The sequence below is a fragment of the Maniola jurtina genome, chromosome 24 (assembly GCF_905333055.1).
Source record: "Maniola jurtina chromosome 24, ilManJurt1.1, whole genome shotgun sequence".
Lineage (NCBI taxonomy): Eukaryota > Metazoa > Arthropoda > Insecta > Lepidoptera > Nymphalidae > Maniola > Maniola jurtina.
The window spans coordinates 7,451,133-7,472,486 of NC_060052.1; the positions used below are offsets into that span (position 1 = coordinate 7,451,133).

The following is a 21,354-nucleotide window of genomic DNA, read 5'->3' on the forward strand; positions in this document are numbered from 1 at the left end:
AGATGCTATGAGAATTTCGTACACCAGATCAATAAATAGATTAGGTACAAGTTGATTTTGACATCAATGTGTCTAGGCTCAATTACATGTTCTCGTCTGGCTTTACAAAGATTAGCCAATGTCAAGTTTGTAGTTATTTGTAACAAGTTACCTAAACTATATAAGTATGGACCCCGTCTGTGCCGGCGCTCGCCGACATACGCGCGGCACCCCCTTAGAGCGCTTTCCAGTCAGTTTTAACAAAAAAAAAACACTCCAAAAAGACAGAGCACGCCCGACAGCTAACACCAACACAGACGAAGTCCTCAATTACATGTTTTCGCTTGAATACAAATTACGGTCTCATGGCGGATCCACTATTCCACATGCTTGCGACACAGCAAGCACTAGCAAGCGTGTAGCTGGATTTTTTTATTCACATACAAGCTCGCCCTTGACTTCAATCTCATCTGGTGGTAAGTGATGATTGGTGATGATCTAAGGTGGAAGCGGGCTAACCTAGAAGTGTTGTAGAAACCTATACACATGATTTTGTAAATTAAACGCGTATAATATTCTTAATCAATATTTATTCACCATAATATTATTAACTAGCTGATGCCCGCAGCTTCGCCCGCGTGGATTGGTCAGATCCCCTGCAGCATCAGGATTGCGGAGTTAAACTCCAAATTTTTTATGAAACAATGTCGCAAAGTTCCTCCTCTATTAATTAAAAAATAAATGACGCAAATCGGTTCAGAAATCTCGGAGATTTCGGTGTACATAGGTAGAAAAACACAACTCCCTTTTTGAAAGTCGGTTAAAAAAGTAGCCTATGTTACTCCCTGGTCAATTCTCTACTTGTCTGTGAAAATCCCGTCAAAATCGGTTCAGCCGTTCCCAAGATTAGCCTTTTCAAACAGACAGACAGGTACAAAAATTTTAAAAACGTGTGATTCAGTTATAGTATCGTTCAAATAACCATATGACCTTAATATGCGGTAGTTATTTCGAAATTACAGACTGACACTCCAATTTTATTTATTAGTATAGATACTGCTATTACATAATATACAAATTCACTTTAACAACTGTTGATCGACAAATTGGTGGTGCAATTGATCTTCACGTTGATATTGACGGACGCGAGCTCCGTGACGAAGAACTTGAAGATGTAGGGGATGACCACGCGCTGCAGGTCGCCCACGCCGCACAGCCTGCACGTGGCCTCGTTGTCCGTGTCCATGCTGCCTGTGATCGGCCCGAGCAGCGTGCCGCACTTTGCGCAGATTATTGCCTAGAAGAACAAGTGTAAATTAAAAATTTATAACACCCCCGACGATCCAAAGTATCTGAGTTTTCCAAAACATCATTTTCAAATAAATAATTATGTATTTAGGCAACGTCCATCTTGACAGCTTGACATTTGTCTATTGACATAATATTATGAACCTAACGGTTATCTAACCTTCTTTTCTACAAGAAAACTAGAAAAGAGCTGATAACTTTTAAACGGCTGAACCAATTTTTTTAGATTATAGCTAAGAACACTCTCGATCAAGCCACCTTTCAAACAAAAAAAACTAAATTAAAATCGGTTCATTCGTTTAGGCGCTACGATGCCACAGACAGATACACAGACACACATCAAACTTATAACACCCCTCTTTTTGGGTCGGGGGTTAAAAAGCGCAGATTATTGTCTGAAAGCGCAGAACATTGCTTGAAAGAAAATTTAATAAATTAGTGTTCATAAAACCAATCATAATCATTTATTTTGCTACTTTAGTGCATGTATACTGAGGTCTTAAAAACTAGGTAATCACATCATATCCTGCTAAGCATTGCGTGCAAAATTTATTGAACCCAGCATCTCATCTCACCTTCTAAAGATGTTATGTGTTTCAATTTTCAAAGTAAGATAACTATACCAAGTGGGGTATCATATTATGAAAGGGCTTTACGTATACATTCTAAAACAGATTTTTATTTATTTTTATGTATGATAGTTTTTGATTTATCGTGCAAAATGTTGGAAAGAATACCCGAGTACGGAACCCTCGGTGCGCGAGTCTGACTCGCACTTGGCCGGCTTTTAGAAAATGCTTCAACTAAAAGTATGATTATGTAGCAAAATAGAGTGAGAAAGAGTCCGACTCGCACTTGACCGGTTTGTTTTTAATTCTCACCTCGCTCTTATCGGAACAGTGGAACAATCTGTCCTGCAGCAGGAAGGCGGCACCGTGCGATATCAGGGCGTCTCGCTCCATCTCTCCCAGTCTCACTCCTCCTCCGCGACGTCTCCCTTTCACTGGCTGACGGGTGAGCGCGTCTACTGCACCCGTTGTTCGCACCTGGAACGTTATTATTATCATCATCATCATCAGCCTGTAGACGTTCACTGTTGGACATAGGGCCTTCCCTAAAGAGCGCCACCACACCCGGTCCTCGGCCTTCCTCATCTAGCCACTTCCCGCCAGCCGCTTTATATCGTCGGGAACGTTTAATTAATAACGTTATCGAAGTGGTAACGTTACGCTAGCATGAATTACGGTATTTTTCTAAAAGCGAATGCGGTTAAAGTAAAAGCTCTTTGACGATGTGACAGATATTACGATTAAATGCATACTTGTATTATGAATGCGAAAGTATCTTTGTCTGTCTGTTTGTTATCTTTTCACGGTCTATCCGCTTAACCGATTTTATCGTTTAGGTACAGAGTTAGCCTGCGTCTCGGAGAAACATAGGCTACTTTTGGTCCCCGATAACCAAAAGAGTTCCCACGAGATTTTTCAAAAACAGCATTCCGTAAAAGTAAGAAGTTGCGGACAACTGGTCAACAATATGGCAAATTGTTGCGTATTATAGGCCACCAAATTGTACTGCTTCCTATAATGTTTTATTATTTGTTTCTTTTTAAGACGGTGTACAATAAAGCATATTTCAATTTAAGTACAATATGCTTTAGGCCTGCCATTATACTCATAGGGGTTGAGAGTGGTTGCTGTGGCCGAAATTCGGCCAGGAGAACATAACCTCACCTGCCACTTGTCAGACACCATGTGCCGCAGCCTCTGGTAATGGACGAGCCCAAAGAATATGTCGGCCGTCATCTCCCGTCCATCCACGCCGCTGTACATCCTCTCTGTGCCGTAGTAATTGTAGCCACCAGCTTCTAGAAGGCGGCCGAAGTAGTTGATGGCTGTGTCTTTTTCGTTAAAACGGAAGGGAGTTGCGTCGTGGACCTATGACAAAGACATATGGTCAGATTTGACGTAAAGCAGTGCAAGCTTGATAACGTTATCAAGTAGAATAACGTAACGTTAATTTTTAATCCGATACCTTTTTAAAATATTTAACTATAATGGGTAACATTAACACTTAACAGTATTATAATGTTACTAGATCAACTACCGGTATGGTTTACGAGATAACATTACGAACATTTCACCGGTAAAATGTAACGTTTATACCAGTAAACGTAACGTTATAGTATATTAAAAACCGGTAGTTGAATCTAGTAACGTTACAATATTGTTAATGTTACCCATTATAGATAGTATAGTACTGTAGTATAGTAGTAGTATTAGTAGTTATTACTAGTATAAAACACCAGTAACAAATTATAAACCCTGGTCTAGGGGTATACTCAAGCGTCTATGCAGGCAGGCGTCTTGCTCGCCATGTGATTGATCAAGAGGACACTATCAGAAGTAAATCATCTTATTAAATGTTTGGGTTTAGGTCTTCATCCGTGAATTCTGTATGTCTCGGGTGGGACTTGAAACGTTACGTTGAAACGTTATACAGTATTATTATAGTATACAGTTATTTAGCCGTAACGTTATTAAACAGTGACGTTATTACGTACGTTACGTTATTAACGATGCCGTGAATAACGTTACCATAAATAACGTTATTGTTATGTAACGTTATTAAGGGGTTTACTCACATGTCCATGGAGACACGCGGCTTTGCCCGCCATGATCTCTATCATCATGGCGATGGTCATACGCGAGGGGAAGCCGTGCGGGTTGAACAGAATGTCCGGGATCAGGCCTGACTCCGTGAACGGCAGGTCCTCAGCGGGCCACTTTTGTGAACAGATGCCCTTTTGTCCAGCTCGGGAAGCGAACTTGTCTCCCACTGTTGGGTTACGCTGTGAAAATGATTTTTGACGTGACAACGTCTTATAATTCGATAGAGCCGGCTGCACGCACGAAAAAACATGACTCATGCGGCGTTACCTCGCTCTGAGGCGTTCCATGTAAGGCTTGAAGTGCAAGCGAGAGCGCGGAACGAGCGACAAAGAAGCACAATCGGCCTTTGTTGTCACGTTCAACTATCGTCAGTAAACCGACTTTACAGACAACCAATTTTTTTCATTACAATTATTCCGGTACTTAAAATATTCTTTCATCATCATATTACAATAGCCGGCAAGAAATATTATACATCGACCTTTAGAAAGAGGTTTCGGCTTCGTAGAGCGTTGTCTCTGTCACTCATACCTGTGTGAGGTTGTGTCGGCCTCAACGACAGAGACAACGCTCTACGACTCCGTTATCTCTTTCTAAATGTCGATGTGGAATATTTGCTGCTTGGCACTGTACATTCATCACAGCGGTGAGAGCCTAGTGGTTAAGAAGTGGAAAACGTCTTGAGGAAACCGGCATGCCTGAGAGTTCTCCATAATGTTCTCAAAGGTGTGTGAAGTCTGCCAGTCTACACTTGGCCAGCGTGAATTATCACTAAACTCTACTCAATCTGAGAGGCCTTCCGTACTCAGTAGTGAGCCGGCGACGGGGTGATGACCACTAACCTGTATCCGCACCATGACGCACGCCTTCCGCAACGCTTTGGGCGAGAAGTCCCCGCACAGCCGCACGCTGTCCACAAACACCTCCTCCTTGCCGTGGTACTTCTGCACTACGAACTCACTCTTTTCATTCCGACAGGAGCCACGCTCAGTAGTGAGCCGGCGACGGGGTGATGACCACTAACCTGTATCCGCACCATGACGCACGCCTTCCGCAACGCTTTGGGCGAGAAGTCCCCGCACAGCCGCACGCTGTCCACAAACACCTCCTCCTTGCCGTGGTACTTCTGCACTACGAACTCACTCTTTTCATTCCGACAGGAGCCACGCTCAGTAGTGAGCCGGCGACGGGGTGATGACCACTAACCTGTATCCGCACCATGACGCACGCCTTCCGCAACGCTTTGGGCGAGAAGTCCCCGCACAGCCGCACGCTGTCCACAAACACCTCCTCCTTGCCGTGGTACTTCTGCACTACGAACTCACTCTTTTCATTCCGACAGGAGCCATGCTCAGTAGTGAGCCGGCGACGGGGTGATGACCACTAACCTGTATCCGCACCATGACGCACGCCTTCCGCAACGCTTTGGGCGAGAAGTCCCCGCACAGCCGCACGCTGTCCACAAACACCTCCTCCTTGCCGTGGTACTTCTGCACTACGAACTCACTCTTTTCATTCCGACAGGAGCCATGCTCAGTAGTGAGCCGGCGACGGGGTGATGACCACTAACCTGTATCCGCACCATGACGCACGCCTTCCGCAACGCTTTGGGCGAGAAGTCCCCGCACAGCCGCACGCTGTCCACAAACACCTCCTCCTTGCCGTGGTACTTCTGCACTACGAACTCACTCTTTTCATTCCGACAGGAGCCACGCTCAGTAGTGAGCCGGCGACGGGGTGATGACCACTAACCTGTATCCGCACCATGACGCACGCCTTCCGCAACGCTTTGGGCGAGAAGTCCCCGCACAGCCGCACGCTGTCCACAAACACCTCCTCCTTGCCGTGGTACTTCTGCACTACGAACTCACTCTTTTCATTCCGACAGGAGCCACGCTCAGTAGTGAGCCGGCGACGGGGTGATGACCACTAACCTGTATCCGCACCATGACGCACGCCTTCCGTAACGCTTTGGGCGAGAAGTCCCCGCACAGCCGCACGCTGTCCACAAACACCTCCTCCTTGCCGTGGTACTTCTGCACTACGAACTCACTCTTTTCATTCCGACAGGAGCCACGCTCAGTAGTGAGCCGGCGACGGGGTGATGACCACTAACCTGTATCCGCACCATGACGCACGCCTTCCGCAACGCTTTGGGCGAGAAGTCCCCGCACAGCCGCACGCTGTCCACAAACACCTCCTCCTTGCCGTGGTACTTCTGCACTACGAACTCACTCTTTTCATTCCGACAGGAGCCACGCTCAGTAGTGAGCCGGCGACGGGGTGATGACCACTAACCTGTATCCGCACCATGACGCACGCCTTCCGCAACGCTTTGGGCGAGAAGTCCCCGCACAGCCGCACGCTGTCCACAAACACCTCCTCCTTGCCGTGGTACTTCTGCACTACGAACTCACTCTTTTCGCCGTCGAAGAAGCTGTCGAAAAAGAAATCCCATATAATCTCTCCTCAAAGAGACCGGGCATCTTGAGAAGATGCCCGGAAAATTTGTGGAGTTTAATCACAGCTCCATTGAATAAATGAATGAATGAATTAATTAATGATTTATTCTATATAATTCATTGGGGCCTTACGGGTTATTTTAAGCCTAAATTCATGCCTGATGCAAAGCGATGACGTCTAGGTTGGAAGCAGCTTATAGTTGCCCACAAGATATTGCTTGATACATATTTCAACTTCTTTACGATTTGAAAAGAGCAGTTGCTGAGTCAAAGTCAAAGTCAAAATTTATTCAAAGTAGGTACAATTGTACTCCTTTTGATGGTCGAAATTGTTAAATTTGTAGGATATAGTGGTGATAATTAATTACTTAACTTAAAACTAAAGCTACGAGGGTTCCAAACGCGCCTAAGTCTGAGAAGAGCCTACAATAAACTCAGCCGAGTAGTTACTTGCCAGCTCTTCTTAGTAGAATCTGCATTCTGAACTGTTGATAGAGTCACAGACTTACCAATAGAAGGGATCCTCAGGCTGCACCCTGGCTCCGACGGCCGGTAGTCCATCGTCATCAATATGCGACGCCAGCTCTGGTTTCTTGGGGTCACGGCAGAAGTACGAAGACACGTGCTTGAGCTCCACAAAGTTGGACTTGTACACCGTGCCGGCCGCGAAGCCGCGCTCGTACGCCGACTTGTTGATTATCATGGCGTCTTCCATGTCGTAGCCCTGCGGAAGAAATTATGAATAAACCGACCAAGTGCGAGTCAGACAGGCGCACCGAGGGTTCCGTACTCGGGTAATTTGCATAAAAATAAATAAAAATCTGTTTTAGAATATACAGGTAAAGAAAGCCCTATCATATGATACCACACAGAAAGACAGACAGACAGACATACAACAAAGTGATCCTATAAGGGTTCCATTTTTTCTTTTCAGCTACGGAACCCTAAAAATATGAACTTTAATTATAATGGCACTATGCTTTATTTACGAAAAGATGTTAGTATAAGGCTCTCATATGACAAAGACAATAAACTCAGTGGACATTAACCATTTTGAGTGGCCAACCAATCGCAAACATGTTTTCAAAAAACATTCGAAATTCAATTCGATGATGTTTTCAGAAAACATTCGAACTTCAATTACAGAACATGTCCCCCATACATACACAGTCATAAATTCAAATTCAAAATATTTTTATTCAATTTAAACTTTTACAAGTGCTTTTGAATCGGAACCACTAGTTCGGAATGCCGTTCCTACCGAGAAGAACCAGCAAGCAACTCGGCGGTTGCTCTTTGACTCCATCGTTTATCTCTTACCGTATAAGAAATAACGGCCAGTATAGCGTTAGTGCCGGCGGGGTAGTCGTCCAGCCACAGGTTGTCGTACTGCAGCGGCCTGAACAGCGGAGTGGCCCCGGTCACCAGCCGGTATAACTTGGTCTCCGCGTTCGTTGTCCATGTGTGGATGGGTGTACCCATCGTTTGTTTGCCCATCTGACATTGGTACATGTTACTAGAAAGACCGAAAAACAAGTTATAATATTAAAAACTAAATTAAAATCGGTTCATTCGTTTAGGCGCTACGATGCCACAGACAGATACACAGATACACAGACACACAGATACACACGTCAAACTTATAACACCCCTCTTTTTGGGTCGGGGGTTAAAAAGGGTAGTATTTGAACGAGTGAAAATAAATTCAAATTATACGTTTCATGGACTAAGAGCCAGCGCGTGCCAGGCCTTCGAAATTACTGATATTATAAATGAAAAAGTGTGTCTGTCTGTCTGTCTGCTAGCTTTTCACAGCCCAATAGTTTAACCCATTCTAACATTTGGTCTCTGTACCAAATGTTAGAATGGGTTAAACTATTGGGCTTATATTAGCTTATATCTATTATATTATATATATTAGCTTATATCCCGGGGACGGATATAAGTTCCTTTTTATCCCGGAAAATCAAAGAGTTAAGAGCTTTCAAAAATAAACATTTCTTTTCTTCCTTTTCTTTCTTTGTGCTCCTGTAAATTGACATAGGCAACTTTTTATCTCGGAAAATCAAACAGTTTTCACGTGATCTTTAAAAACCTGAACCCAACCGAACGAGGTCGCGGGCATCAGCTAGTATCCTATAAAACACCGATAAGCCGGTGGCTTTACAGTGGCCTCCAATTTAAAACAATCACTTACCGGGGAGACTGGTTGCAGTCGGGCATGGGGACCAGCTGCGCCAGGTTGCTCATAAAAGCTGATTTTGATAGTTCCAAATGTGTAGTTTTACCTGGAAAACATTTTTTTTTTTTTTCAGAATTCCGTCCCTGGTGCCAACGGGTAATTACTAAGCCTCCGCTGTCTATCCATCCGTCCGTCTATCAGGGAGTTGTATCTCATGAACCTTAATAGATATAGAGTTGAAATTTTCACAGAGCAAAGTGTTTAATTCTATTCTATTTCCGCTATACCACCAAATGATAAAAAGCCAAGATGACCACCATGCAAATTAAAAAACTTCAAATTAGACAGTGCATATTTATATCATGTATGGTGGTATGGAACTATTCGTGTGCATGATTACGTGTAGAAACCAAAGGTATGGGTTTAATAAAAACTGCCATACCCCTTCCAGGTTAGCCCGTTTCCATCTTAGATTGCATCATCATTTACCACCAGGTGAGATTGCAATCAAGGGCTAGCTTGTACTGAATAAAAAAACATTATAATACCTTGTATAATTGCACCTTGTATAACTACCTTGTATAATTTCAGTGTTAGTGACTGCGACATCCAGGTACGTCTGTTCCATAGTTCTTGTACGATGATATGGAACCATTCGTGTGCTAGTCCAACTCTCAATTGATCTGTTTTTGTTATTCTTCAACGATTCGGTATACTACCTTGTATAATACATTATACAATTGCACCTTGTATAATTACAACTTGTGTAAATTGTGCCTTGTATAATTGCGTCTTGTATAACTACCTTGTATAATCTCAGTGTTAGTGACCGCGACATCCAGGTACATCTGCTCCATAGTGCCGATGAGTTCCAACTGTCCGGTCGCCAGGTTGATGACCGGTCGCATCATACGAGCTTCCGATGTGAAGAGAAACACGCCCGCGTACTGCGCACATATCTGTTGATAGTAAGGTGTATAATGTAAGTTGATGCTAGAGTCAAGAAAGCCAGAAACCTTAGAGAAAGTTTAGAGACCTTCCGACTAAGAGGTCAGACTGACAGACATCAAAGGAGTTGCAGGGAGCCGTTGGACCCAAGCGACGTAAAACTACGGCCCCCGTGTGAAAACAGTGTGTGTGTGTTTGTGTGTTCGTGTGTGTGTGTGTGTGTGTGTGCGTGTGCGTGTGTGTATGCGTGTGCGTGTGTGTATGCGTGTGCGTGTGTGTGGGTGCGTGTGGGTGGGTGCGTGTGGGGGGGTGCGTGTGGGTGGATGCGTGTTTGAATGCGCGTGTGTGGATGCGTGTGTGTGTGTGGGTGCGTGGAAATCACTACGAGAGACCTATGTCGCTCTAACACAAAATTTTATACACAGCGAGCGCTGTTTTTTTTAAAAACGATCTATTACTAACCTGTTTCTTAGGTATGAGGACGATCTCGGTGGATATGGGTATGTCCTCGCCCTTGACCTTCAGTGTCCGTAGATAGGCGGTGGACTTGGCCGCCGTGTCCTCGGGCAGGTAGCCCACGAGCCGCCCGTCGATAAACACGGGGTACTTGTACACGTCGCGGGACAACGGGGTCTCGGATATTGAGCTTATGGGCTCCATACCTGGGTTTATTTAAGTAATAATAGTAGATTATGCAACATGAGAATAATATAATGTCTTACGTCACGGGCACCTGGATAAATCCCAAGCGAACGAGACATTTTAGAGTAACTCCCGAGCATAGTGAGGGTGTTACATCTAGAATCCTGAGTGAAGCGCGGGGTTTAGGGGTGCCCAAGACTAAGACAGCATTATCCCCAAGTTGAATAATCTGATTTTCACACTTCGCGAGACAATAAAATCATTAAGAGGAATTCGACAGTAGTTATTCAGTGACACTTACCACATTTTTCAAGGACGAACGGTAGTGACGCTACTTGCTCTGCGTCGGGAGGTTGAGTGACCTACACGACAAAAATAATGATGGATTAATTTTAGTATAGCCAGCCTGATCCCCTTTGATCTCATAAGAGAGAGAGAAAGATAAAAACCAGCCAAGTGCACTTGACCGGTTTTTGTGCCTATGTATGATAGAAGCCCCATGCGTCGGGTAGGAGCTGCCGAGCTTCTGTTGTACACAATTCCAGAAAAACTAACCCGAATGTCTTGCTCTATGTAAAATCTTTTTTTTATGTCATCGTATAAGATACCTGTGCAGACGCGGTGAGGTGGTTGAGCAGGCCGCACGGGGCGCCGTCCGGAGTATGTACGGGGCACACGAAGCCCCACGCGTCGGGTAGGAGCTGCCGAGCTTCTGTCGTACGCATTTCCATGAAGAACGAACCTCTGTGGATTGCCCTGTCATAGAAAATTAGGGTAGAATATAAATTACTAGATGATGCTCACGATTTCGGTTTTCGAAATCCGTGGGAACCCTTTGATTTTTCGGGATAGAAAGTAGCTATGTGCTAATCTAGTATATTATTTATGTCCATTCCAAATTTCACCCAAATCCGTCTAGTAGTTTTTTCGTGAAGGAGTAACAAACATACACACACACAAACTTTCGCCTTTATAATATTAGTGTAGATTAGCGAATCTCTGTTGTTCTTGTATTTAAAATCTTAAAGTCGAGCAATAGGGTCTGTATTTCATTGGTGTACATTCGGTTTTTGCTGGCGTTACTTTGCGCTTTGTTGCGCAAACGAAATTTGTTGATGTAACTTATAAGTGGTTACAGTTACCCTTAAAATAACACTAACATTACAAAGGCGAAAGTTTGTGTCTATGTGTATATGTTTGTTACTGTTTCACGCAAAAACTACTGGACGGATTTGGCTGAAATTTGGAATGGAGATAGATTAAACTTTGGATTCATACAAAAGCTACTTTTTATCTCGGAAAATCAATGAGTTCCCACGGGATTTTTAAAAACGTATATCCAAGCGAACAAGGTCGCGGGCATCAGCTAGCAAGGGCTAAAATTGTAGTTTTGATATGACAGTTGACACATAAAGCAAATATGGCAAGTCCTTTCTCAAAATTAATGTACTATAAGGTCAATTTTGCATTAACAGTAAAATTCTATCACTGAAGATACTCACTTGAAATGTGACATATACCGCATCCTGTTGATGTTTTCGGCCACTATAGACAGTCATAGTATTGGGTCAGGTTCACATTGTTGGAGGGTGTGTTCCCAGTGGACAGGAAAGTTTCCATCTTCTGCTTTAAACTGCCCTTCGCGCGGACTATTAGCTGTATGTGTCAACTGTCATCTCAAAAGTACTGTTTGCCATTAAAATAAGGGCTAAAATCATACTTATGACATGACAGTAAGGTCCATTTTGCCTTAACAATAAAATTCTATCGACGTTGCTGAAGATACTCACTTGAAATGCGACATATACCGCATCCTGTTGATGTTTTCGGCCACTATAGTCAAACCCTTGTACTGGGTCAGGTTCACATTGTTGGAGGGTGCGTTTCCAGTGGACAGGAAAGTTTCCATCTTCTGCTCCAGGCTGCCCGCCGCGCGGATTATTTGCTGTATTTCTCTCTGTTGGAAAATCAAAAATCATCGTCTTAACTAAAAACCGGTCTGCGTGTCGGACTTGCAAACAAACGGTTCCGTACAAAAAATAAGATTTTTTTTCTCTCTCGTCTGGCTTTACAAAGATTAGCCAATGTCAAGTTTGTAGTTATTTGTAACAAGTTAGTATGGACCCCGTGCCGGCGCTCGCCGACATACGAACGGCACCACCAGCAATAACACAAAAACCGGCCACTTCCAACAAAAAAAACACTCCAAAAAGACATAGAACGCGCGCCAGCAGATACCAACACAGACGAAGTCCCATAAGATTTTTTAAACTATACTCTGCCGTGAATGAATGAAAGAATGAATGAAGCACTGCTTGAGGAACAATGCAGGGTTGTTCACTCCACCGCGAGTGAATGAAAGAATGAATGAAGCAATGCTTGCTGAAGTAATAAGGTAGATTTTGTTTAGCTAAGCCCTCTTGATCAGCGTCGCTTTGATGATCGACTCTATATGGTCTGTAGCAGCCGTTTCATCAGCCCATGTTACCTTGTTGGATGATAGTAGTGGGTATCTCCTGTGTTACTATGCTTTGCTGGTACTTTAATAATGTATACGAGCTGGCATCAAAAAAGAACTCTGATCTCGAACCTGCGCAGTGGGCGATTCATTGATCTGGCTAGTGCTACGAAGTGAAAGACGGCGGGGGGGACTCTGAATGAAGTAATAGTGCATGCGGGGCATGTCATGTAAGAACGACTTTCAACCCTTGCAGTGCATGATCTATCGATCGAACTTACGATACGAATTTTTGCGAGTAAATGAATTAATGACCGCTGGACCGATGACCTGAAGAAGGTGGCGGGGAGCGGGTGGGTGAGGAAGGCGGAGGACCGTGTTTGGTGGCGCGCTCTTGGAAAGGCCTATGTCCAGCAGTGGACGCATACAGGCTGATGGATGGATGGAATTAATGAAGCAATGCTCACCGCATTAACAGGGCACGACTTGCTCAGCTTAGCCCTCTTGATCAGCGTCGCTTTGATGACGGAGAGCATGGTCTGTAGACGCTCCTTCAGGACCTGCAGGTACAGGTGACCTCCCACTTGCAACTCCTGCGCCATGACGGCGTCCGCGCCTTCCACCTACATATTAAAAAAATCTAAATAATTTTAGAACATATCAAAAATTGCGAAACTGCGCCTCTTTTGAGGTGCCAAGCGCAAATTTCAGATATGTATTGTAAGCCAATACTAAGCCAGTACCGTTGAAATATGAGCCTTAGCCTAGTGTTCAAAGGTACTTTGGGTGCGATACCCAAGAGCCAAAATAGTATATCGAATCATTCGATCCTGCCGGTTCTGGAAGGTTCTTTAGAATTTTTTTGGATTTTCTCATTTACACGTCTCACTCGCGCGTCGCATTTCTCATTACTGAGGGTCGTAACCCCTTTCCATTAATCACATAATAGTAGAAGTTTTCTTGGGATAATTTCGCATACAACTTGATTAAGACGTTATTACGTAATCCCCGAGGCACGGAGGCTGCAGCCTCTAGGTAGGTCACCCAGGGTGGCAGTTCGTATAGTTTGGGGCGAATAATGCAAAACAAGCGCGAGCGAAGTAAGCGCGGGATTTTCCTTAATTTAAACACACCGCTCACCTTACACTTGTTCTGCACCACGTCATACACCTTCTGAGCCATGTACACCAGAGTGTGGAACTTGTCAGTGTAGTTCCGCAGGTGTATCATGACGCAGCGCTGCAGCAGGAAGTCTGCAGCCTCCAGGTCGGTCGTCCATGGTGGCAGTTCGTATAGTTTGGGGCGAAACATGCGGCCTAGGTAGGAGCGGCACTCCTCTGATGTGTGGAGACCTTCTTCGTGTAACTCGCGTAGCATGTTTTGGATGCAACTGTGTACAAAAATATGTGTTCTAGCACATTACCTATACTAATATTGTGAATGTGAAAGTGTGTCTAGCTTTAAAATACAAAGCCTTAAAAAGAAATTATTTGAATATTTAACTAAGAATATTTTTTATCGTGTTGATGAATATCTAAGATAACATTTTTGTTTTTATTTTATTTTTTTATGTAATCTTGTAATATTTTTAAGACTTGTAATTTTTTTTTTTTTTAACACTAAGTATTCAGAATTGTAAATTCCCTTTATTGTATAACTTCATTTATTTCAAACAAGCGAAAATTTTACTTTTAATTTAATTTGTCTATTCACTCACTATGTTGAACACAAAATTAATGTATTTGCATGCCAGCTTGGCGTGATACAGCTGGACTATTTCTATAATTAAACCTGTAAAACCTGTATCAGCAAATAAATAAATTGATTGATTGATTTTCACGGTCCATCTATTTCCATGAAATTTAGTACAGAAATAGCTGGTGTCCCAGGAATTTTTCACTCAAAAAGCTTTACTCACTTGACATAATACAAGTCATTTTTCTTCCCATGCAACAGCAGTCTGTATATGTAGTGGTCCTGATAGTCTACTAGACACTTCATGATGAGAATCAATGGTGCGTAGTACATCACTTTATGGTGCGAAAACATCAGCTTACATGTGCCGTTCTGGAGGAAGTGTAGAACGTTGTTCTGAAAAAAATTGTAGTAGTAAAAAAATAGTACAAATCGCGATCATTGTCTGAGTCTGATAAATGTTGTTCAGTTATAAGTGTCTAACTAAATCTTTGTAATTAATAATTAGAAATTTGTAAAAAAACTGGTCGTAAGCTGTTTTCAATAAAAACATTATTTATTATTTAAAAAAAAAAATGTTCCATGAAGTTACTACACTGAAAGTCTTGATCCAATGTGCATTAGTAGTTTATGAAACAGTTTTAATACCCATCATGTAGTTTCATACAATACTTTATTTAAACTCATATTCAAACCATAAAATCTTGGCAACATATTTTGTCATACTAATAAGCTTTTCTTAATAATATTGTGGAAAAAAAGGTTACACACATACATTTTCTGTCACAATAAAGTTTTTGACCAACAAAAACTACTTACAATGACAAGTGTAAATTAAAAATTTATAACACCCCCGACAGGTGAAGGTTACAGTAACTAGAAAAGGGCTGATAACTTTCAAACGGCTGAACCTATTTTCTTGGATTATAGCTAGGAACACTCTCGATCAAGCCACCTTTCAAACAAAACAAACTAAATTAAAATTGGTTCATTTGTTTAGGAGCTACGATGCCACAGACAGATACACAGATACACACATCAAACTTATAGCACCCCTCTTTTTGGGTTGGGGGTTAAAAAGAATACTTACTGTACTAGTCTGATCGATTTTGACGCACCGTACCAGAACACCATACTCTGAGAAGAGGTTGCCTCTCATCTTCCAGCTGGGACGTTTGATCGCCACGGGGTAGTTGCGTCGAGTTACTAGCAGCATACGCGCTAAGCGTTCGTGACCCTATGACAAAAATGTATAAAGAAATTTATCTATACTAATATTATAAATGCGAAAATGTGTCTGTCTGTCTGCTACCTTTTCATGGCACAACTTCTAACGAAATTTGGTTCAGAGTCCGCTTACATCCCGCGGACGGACATAGGCTACTTTTTATCCCGGAAAATCAAAGAGTTCCCGCGGGATGCCTAAAGACCCATCCGCTTAACTGATTTGTATGAAATTTGGTATTGAGGCAGCTTGCGTCCCTGTGATTGACATAAGCAACTTATTATCCCGGAAAATCAAACAGTTCCCACCGGATATTTAGAATCCTAAATCCACGTGGATGAAGTCGCGGGTATCCTCTTTTTATTTGGGGAGATATTTTTGTTCTATTTTACTTATATTTTTATAATAAATTCATTAAAAAATAGAAACTTCTCATTACCTTAACAATAAAATAACCGCCCCACTCATCTGAATGCTCATTATGTTTTATAAGCTCTTCTGGTGTTAAGTCGGCCAAGTGACACATTTTTGACTGAAAACAGAAACAAAAGATAAAATCTGTCATTCAAATAAAAGGAGGAACTGACAGATTGACAGAGTGGCTAATTCTGATGTACACAAATTTTGAGTGTTATTAGTGTAGTGTCTACGGATAGCAATATCTGAGGAAATGTAATCAAGCTCAAAAATGGTATGCAGCATAAAGACAACCTTGAGCAATGCCAATATGACCTTGAAACAATGAAAATTCTCAATGTAATTGACATTGACAGAGTGTGAATGTTTAATTGTATTGCTGTATGTATGGTATGCATTGTGGTTCCAAATTTAAAAAGCTGTCATTAGTGTTTAGTGTACAACAGAATTGGCCATAAAATGTGGCTAATCCTGTGTTGACCCATAATATCAACAGACATAAACAAACTGCTATTGAATTTTTAAACATTTGTAAAATACTGTAGTAAAATTAAAAATAGTGCTGTTAAATTTGCTATAAGATAAGTAATAAATTGTTATTTCTGACCTTCAGCATAATGGGCAAATATCCCAAAGATCTATCAATAAAAGTAAGCTTCCCATCAATATTGAAAGACAGTCTTATTTTAAACTCTCCTTTATATGTGGATGCCCTTTGCCTGCACTCCGTCGGCAGAACCCTGTGGTTTTTCACCCCAACTGTCTCTATCGGGACGCTTGGTTTGAGGAAAACTCCTTCTAATATTGTGATTTTGATCTTTTCACCAGTAGGCATTTCGAATTCTGCAGGTACTAAATCTGCTATGGCTGCTTTTAGACCGTCTTGTAGCATGTAGTTGAATGAGTCGATGTGTGGTGTGCCCAAACATTGCAGATGCTAAAAGAAAAATATTACACCAGTTACTTACTTAAATTTCAGTATTTATGTAATGAAAACTGACTTTATCTAAATTAAAATTAGGCTTCAACTATTTCTCACCTTTTAAAATCAATACAAATAAGACTCATGATTAATTAAAATAACAAAATTACTATAAAACTCAATATAAAATAAAGTTACAGTAAAAAAACAACTTTAAAACCGTAGGGGCATTGGTAGGAATCAAAAAGTTGTATTTTTATAACATAAACCTCGAATATTAAGTAAAATACATTAATCTGGCTAGTAGATTAAAATTATTTTCATTAATTAAGGCCAATATGATAACGGATATACGTAGAAAATTAAAATAAGAAAAGATAAACAATGCTTACCGGGTTAGGAGTTTTTGGAGGTTTACTGTAATTTGGGTTACTTGTATACGCCAAAGATGGCTCTTGCAATATTTTTTTGCGATTCATAATGTTATTTAGTCTAAATAACGCGACATAATCCAGATAAAATTGCAAATATAACTATTTTTCTAACATAAAAATGATAAAAAACGCTGCTAAAAACACGTGCCAGACTTAAACCACACGTCAAACTCAAAATTATTTTAATGACATTGACAGTTGACATTGACATTTGATAGCCAATCAGCTGTTAACACTTCGTTCAGTATTTATCATTCACTAGTCTATTCGTTTTAGAATCAACAAACTTCAATTGCGAAAAATCATTTTATTCCTACAGGCTCTGCTATTGCTGCCGTTAGATTATAATTTTTAATGTGTACATTTAGTTTCTTTTCTATTGTCTAACTTACAAACTTTAACGTTAACTTGGTACCTAAAGTAAATATTTTCCATTGTACAGTGTATTATTTATTATTATTTAGTAAAATCCTTAGAGAATACTCCTCATTCAATGTAATTTTATTCTATTGTTTTAATCATAATGAGTCGAATAGGGGTCGATTTACATTTCAAAACCTTGACAAGGATAGTTTTACAAGGTTTACTAGGTAGTTAGGTATACTAGGTACTATAAATACCTACTGAGTACCTACCTTGTTACAATAACCACTGCAGATACAGGTAGAAACCTAAGTACTTAATAGCCAACAACAGCTGGGCTAAAACACATGCATACTTACATCTATGCAAATAGGTATAAATGCGAAAGACAGAGCAAACTGTCTGTTACCCTTTCAGGGCCCAGTCTTTCAATAATTAACTGGTTCTAACAAAAGAGATCCTGCATCGGCATTTAACAGTTCAATACACGTTAGGTCGGTGGCTGAATTCGTTAATCGATGTTTAACAGTCAATGTACGTTTAACATTGATCGACGAATTCTGCCAACCGACCAAACGTAAATGTGCTATTATTTAATTGCCTTGGAAGGAAATTTTATTTTAAAGTCCGTTGAATAATACTTACCTAGGTTCCTTCCTAAGTTACCCGTGTATAATACGTGATGTGTAATCAGAAAAACATGGGTGTGTCAATAAGGTAAAGGGTCTATGGTCACGTACCTACCTAAAGGGTTTTCCTTGCTTTTAGGTATTTCCTTGTGGCAAAGACGTTTCTACCACTTCAGCTAATTGCTTGAGCTATGTCGGTCACTTTGGTTCTCCTACGGATTTCCTTGTTACGGATTTTGTTCCTCAGAGAGATCCCCAACATAGCACGCTGAACGAGTTTGAATTTGTGGACAAGGCCAACTGTCAACTGATAGTATCCACATTTCAGCGCCATACGTCATCACCGGTAGAACACACTCATTCAGGCAGGCAGTTGGCCACGTCTGCCGCAGAACGCTAGGGCCGACGTGTTCTGGAGTGGAGACCGCGTATCAGCAAGCGCAAGCTGGACTGCTGACCTAAAGAAGATAGCGAGAAGTGGGTGGATGAGGAAGGCGGAGGATCGTGTGCGGCGGAGGATCGTGTGTGGTGGAGGATCGTGTGTGGTGGAGATCTGTGAAGAACCAGAGTAACTATTTACCGACATAGCTCAACGGGTAGGGAAGTTAATGAGCGGGGCAAATAAATACCTGCCTAGTTTGTAGAGCCGATAGTCAGTCGTTGGGGGTACTAAGGTGCTGGAATGACGATCTCACACTGGAAACCGCAGTGTTGGGAAATCTCCCATTAAGTAGACAGAAAACATCAAATGAGTCGCAGCAAGCCGCTAGACTGTAACGTAGACCGTACGGAAGTCCCTGTATTGTTTACACATTCAACGCGATGTTCAACGGCGTTTCCCGTCAAACGTTGTAGCCACGATCAACGTACAGCGGGCGTTCACAATGCCGTTTGGTGTTAAGCGATTTTAAACCCAATTCAATTGGCATTAGACGTTAACCGTTCAAGTGTGGCCACTCTGTTTATCGCGTTGATTATTGCGATAATTATGGCGTTGTTAGGCATTGACGTAAAATGTAGCCGCAACATATAAGACCTATTTCCTGGAACTAACCTGCAGGTCATTTATGAAAAATATAAAGGAACTATAGAAGTTGGGATCCCGTTAGCTCATAGTCCACGCACGAACGAAGTCGCGGGCATCAAAGTACTTATCAAAAAAAACATTTAAGTAATCAAAGTAGGTGCTATTGTACACCTTTTGTTTGTCCAATTTGTTAGATTTGAAAGATGATATAAGTGATAATTAATTACGTAAACTTAAAACTAAGGCTTCGAGGGTTCCAAACGCGCCCAAGTCTGAGAAGAGCCCACAACAAACTCAGCCGGGTATTACAATAATATCGCCTAAAAATAGTTATTTCACGGCCAAGTCCACAATCCACATGCAGTCTATTTTTGTTTACTTTAACACAAACCTAATGTTATTGTTATGCGCTAAGATTTTACAGAAATAAACATATCGCTCCACAGTCCGACGCCAGCCAACTCCGCTACTGACAAAATAAACTTTGGAACTGGACTTTGGAAATTAATATATCAGTTTAAATGAAGGAAAATCAGTGAAAATTACTATGTAGGTAGGTACCTGTAGTGTTTATATATGCTCTTTGGGTACCTATATCAAACATCTCTTAGATGGCAAAGAGAAAAATTAAACTATTTTAACCCATGGTTAAGAAGGTACTTAACTATGGGTTAATTTCATTGCTATACAAGGAATCAAAACCTTAATTTACTGTGCCTAAACCAGACAAATCTGTACGGTGCAACACGCAGCATGCGATATGCACCGCCCGCCCTCCCACTGCTAAACACGCAGGAAAAGCCAGCCACCAAGCAAGCAATACGCACCACACAAATTCCAAAACCATTAGAATTTCGAATCATACAGATTTGTCCGGTTTACCGGATTATAGCAAATTAAGCTTTTGGTTCCTTGTATATCATGGACTTCCGCAAAATAACGCCTGCTTCTATACAATTTTATTGCTATTTTTATCCAACTGAGGTGAAGTCCAAAAGGAAGGTTATGTGTTTGAATTGTATGGGTGTATGTATGAACGTTCCTATATCCGCTCGTAACTACTTAACGATTCAACCGATTTTGATAAAATATGATACATCATAAGATTCGTCTTGTTGGCGCGAGTATCACTGGTTAGGTACATAAAATTCTCAAAAATCACAATGGTAGATTTTATGCGGTTAAGTGCGGGCTGAAAAAAATGCAGTCAAAACCGCTGTCAGGGTTTTTTGAACACTTTTTATTAGGTACAGATACCTTTTTGTATCAGCTTTATTTTTAAGTTCATGAGAAAATGTAGAAACTCAGTGGACCAAGTAAACCTATTGTCTTTTCGGTAGGAAAGGTATTCCGAGTTTTTGACGATTCAAAAGAACTTGTAAAAGTCTAATTGAATAAAAATATTTTGAATTTGAAGTTTGAATTTGAATTTGATGAAGTAAAACAAGTAGGTAGCACCGTAATAAGGTATGATCAATGAATACTACGATCAATTAATACGATCAATTCGTTTTCTGAATGACAATGTTGAATGATTGTCGACCTTTGCCTTGCCAGAGCCCAGAACACGGCGAATTAAAAAAAAACAATTGCTATTTAAAAAAAAAGAAAAGAATAAGGATTAAAACAAAAAGGAAAATATAGAAAATAATTTCATATTTTGTGCCTTTTGGAGTGGAGACCATGGGTTCGTGGGGCGAGAATGCCAGATCCTTTTTTAAGACCTGTCATCCCATCTTGGGGAATCCACGGGTGACCGAAGATCTGGCAGTTACCTTGGTCTGGCCATTCAAAGAGGTCTGGCCATTCAGCCAGCGTTCTGGGCACCCTGCCTCGTTACATTGATTTGGATGAGATTTTTGTCTTATAATTTTTATGTAGTATTTGTGTATATTGTAATTATATTCAATAGGTACAAAAAAAAAAAAAGGTAAGTAAATATAAAATTTGAATATCGAATGCAGCCAGTGACGCCGGCCGTTCTGGTTCAG

General features: G+C 41.4%; 1 protein-coding gene across 1 annotated transcript; it reads right to left on the reverse strand.

The window, feature by feature from the left end:
• Window positions 1–280: 280 nt before the first annotated feature.
• Window positions 281–17,509, reverse strand: LOC123877779 (DNA-directed RNA polymerase I subunit RPA2). The gene is made up of 21 exons (XM_045924663.1): window positions 17,303–17,509; window positions 16,596–16,925; window positions 16,011–16,103; window positions 15,437–15,583; window positions 14,570–14,742; window positions 13,792–14,041; window positions 13,119–13,274; window positions 11,984–12,150; window positions 10,802–10,949; window positions 10,495–10,555; window positions 10,014–10,213; window positions 9,409–9,562; window positions 8,619–8,709; window positions 7,742–7,937; window positions 6,931–7,145; window positions 6,258–6,396; window positions 3,932–4,138; window positions 3,021–3,224; window positions 2,169–2,333; window positions 1,015–1,276; window positions 281–584 (listed from the first exon to the last, which is right to left on the reverse strand). The coding sequence occupies exons 1-20, from the start codon at window positions 17,387–17,389 to the stop codon at window positions 1,064–1,066; spliced, it is 3,396 nt and encodes a 1,131-aa protein (XP_045780619.1). The 5' UTR covers window positions 17,390–17,509; the 3' UTR covers window positions 281–584; window positions 1,015–1,063.
• Between the last annotated feature and the right edge of the window lie 3,845 nt (window positions 17,510–21,354).

What these genes read in the sequence shown, in the direction of transcription:
- LOC123877779 (XM_045924663.1), bottom strand. Translation starts at nt 17,389, where the DNA reads ATGAATCGCAAAAAAATATTGCAAGAGCCATCTTTGGCGTATACAAGT. An exon ending in AATGACTTGTATTATGTCAA is followed by an intron (nt 14,042 to 14,569) that starts GTGAGTAAAGCT and finishes TTTTGTACACAG; the next exon opens with TTGCATCCAAAACATGCTAC. An exon ending in GACTGCAACCAGTCTCCCCG is followed by an intron (nt 7,938 to 8,618) that starts GTAAGTGATTGT and finishes CGGTCTTTCTAG; the next exon opens with TAACATGTACCAATGTCAGA.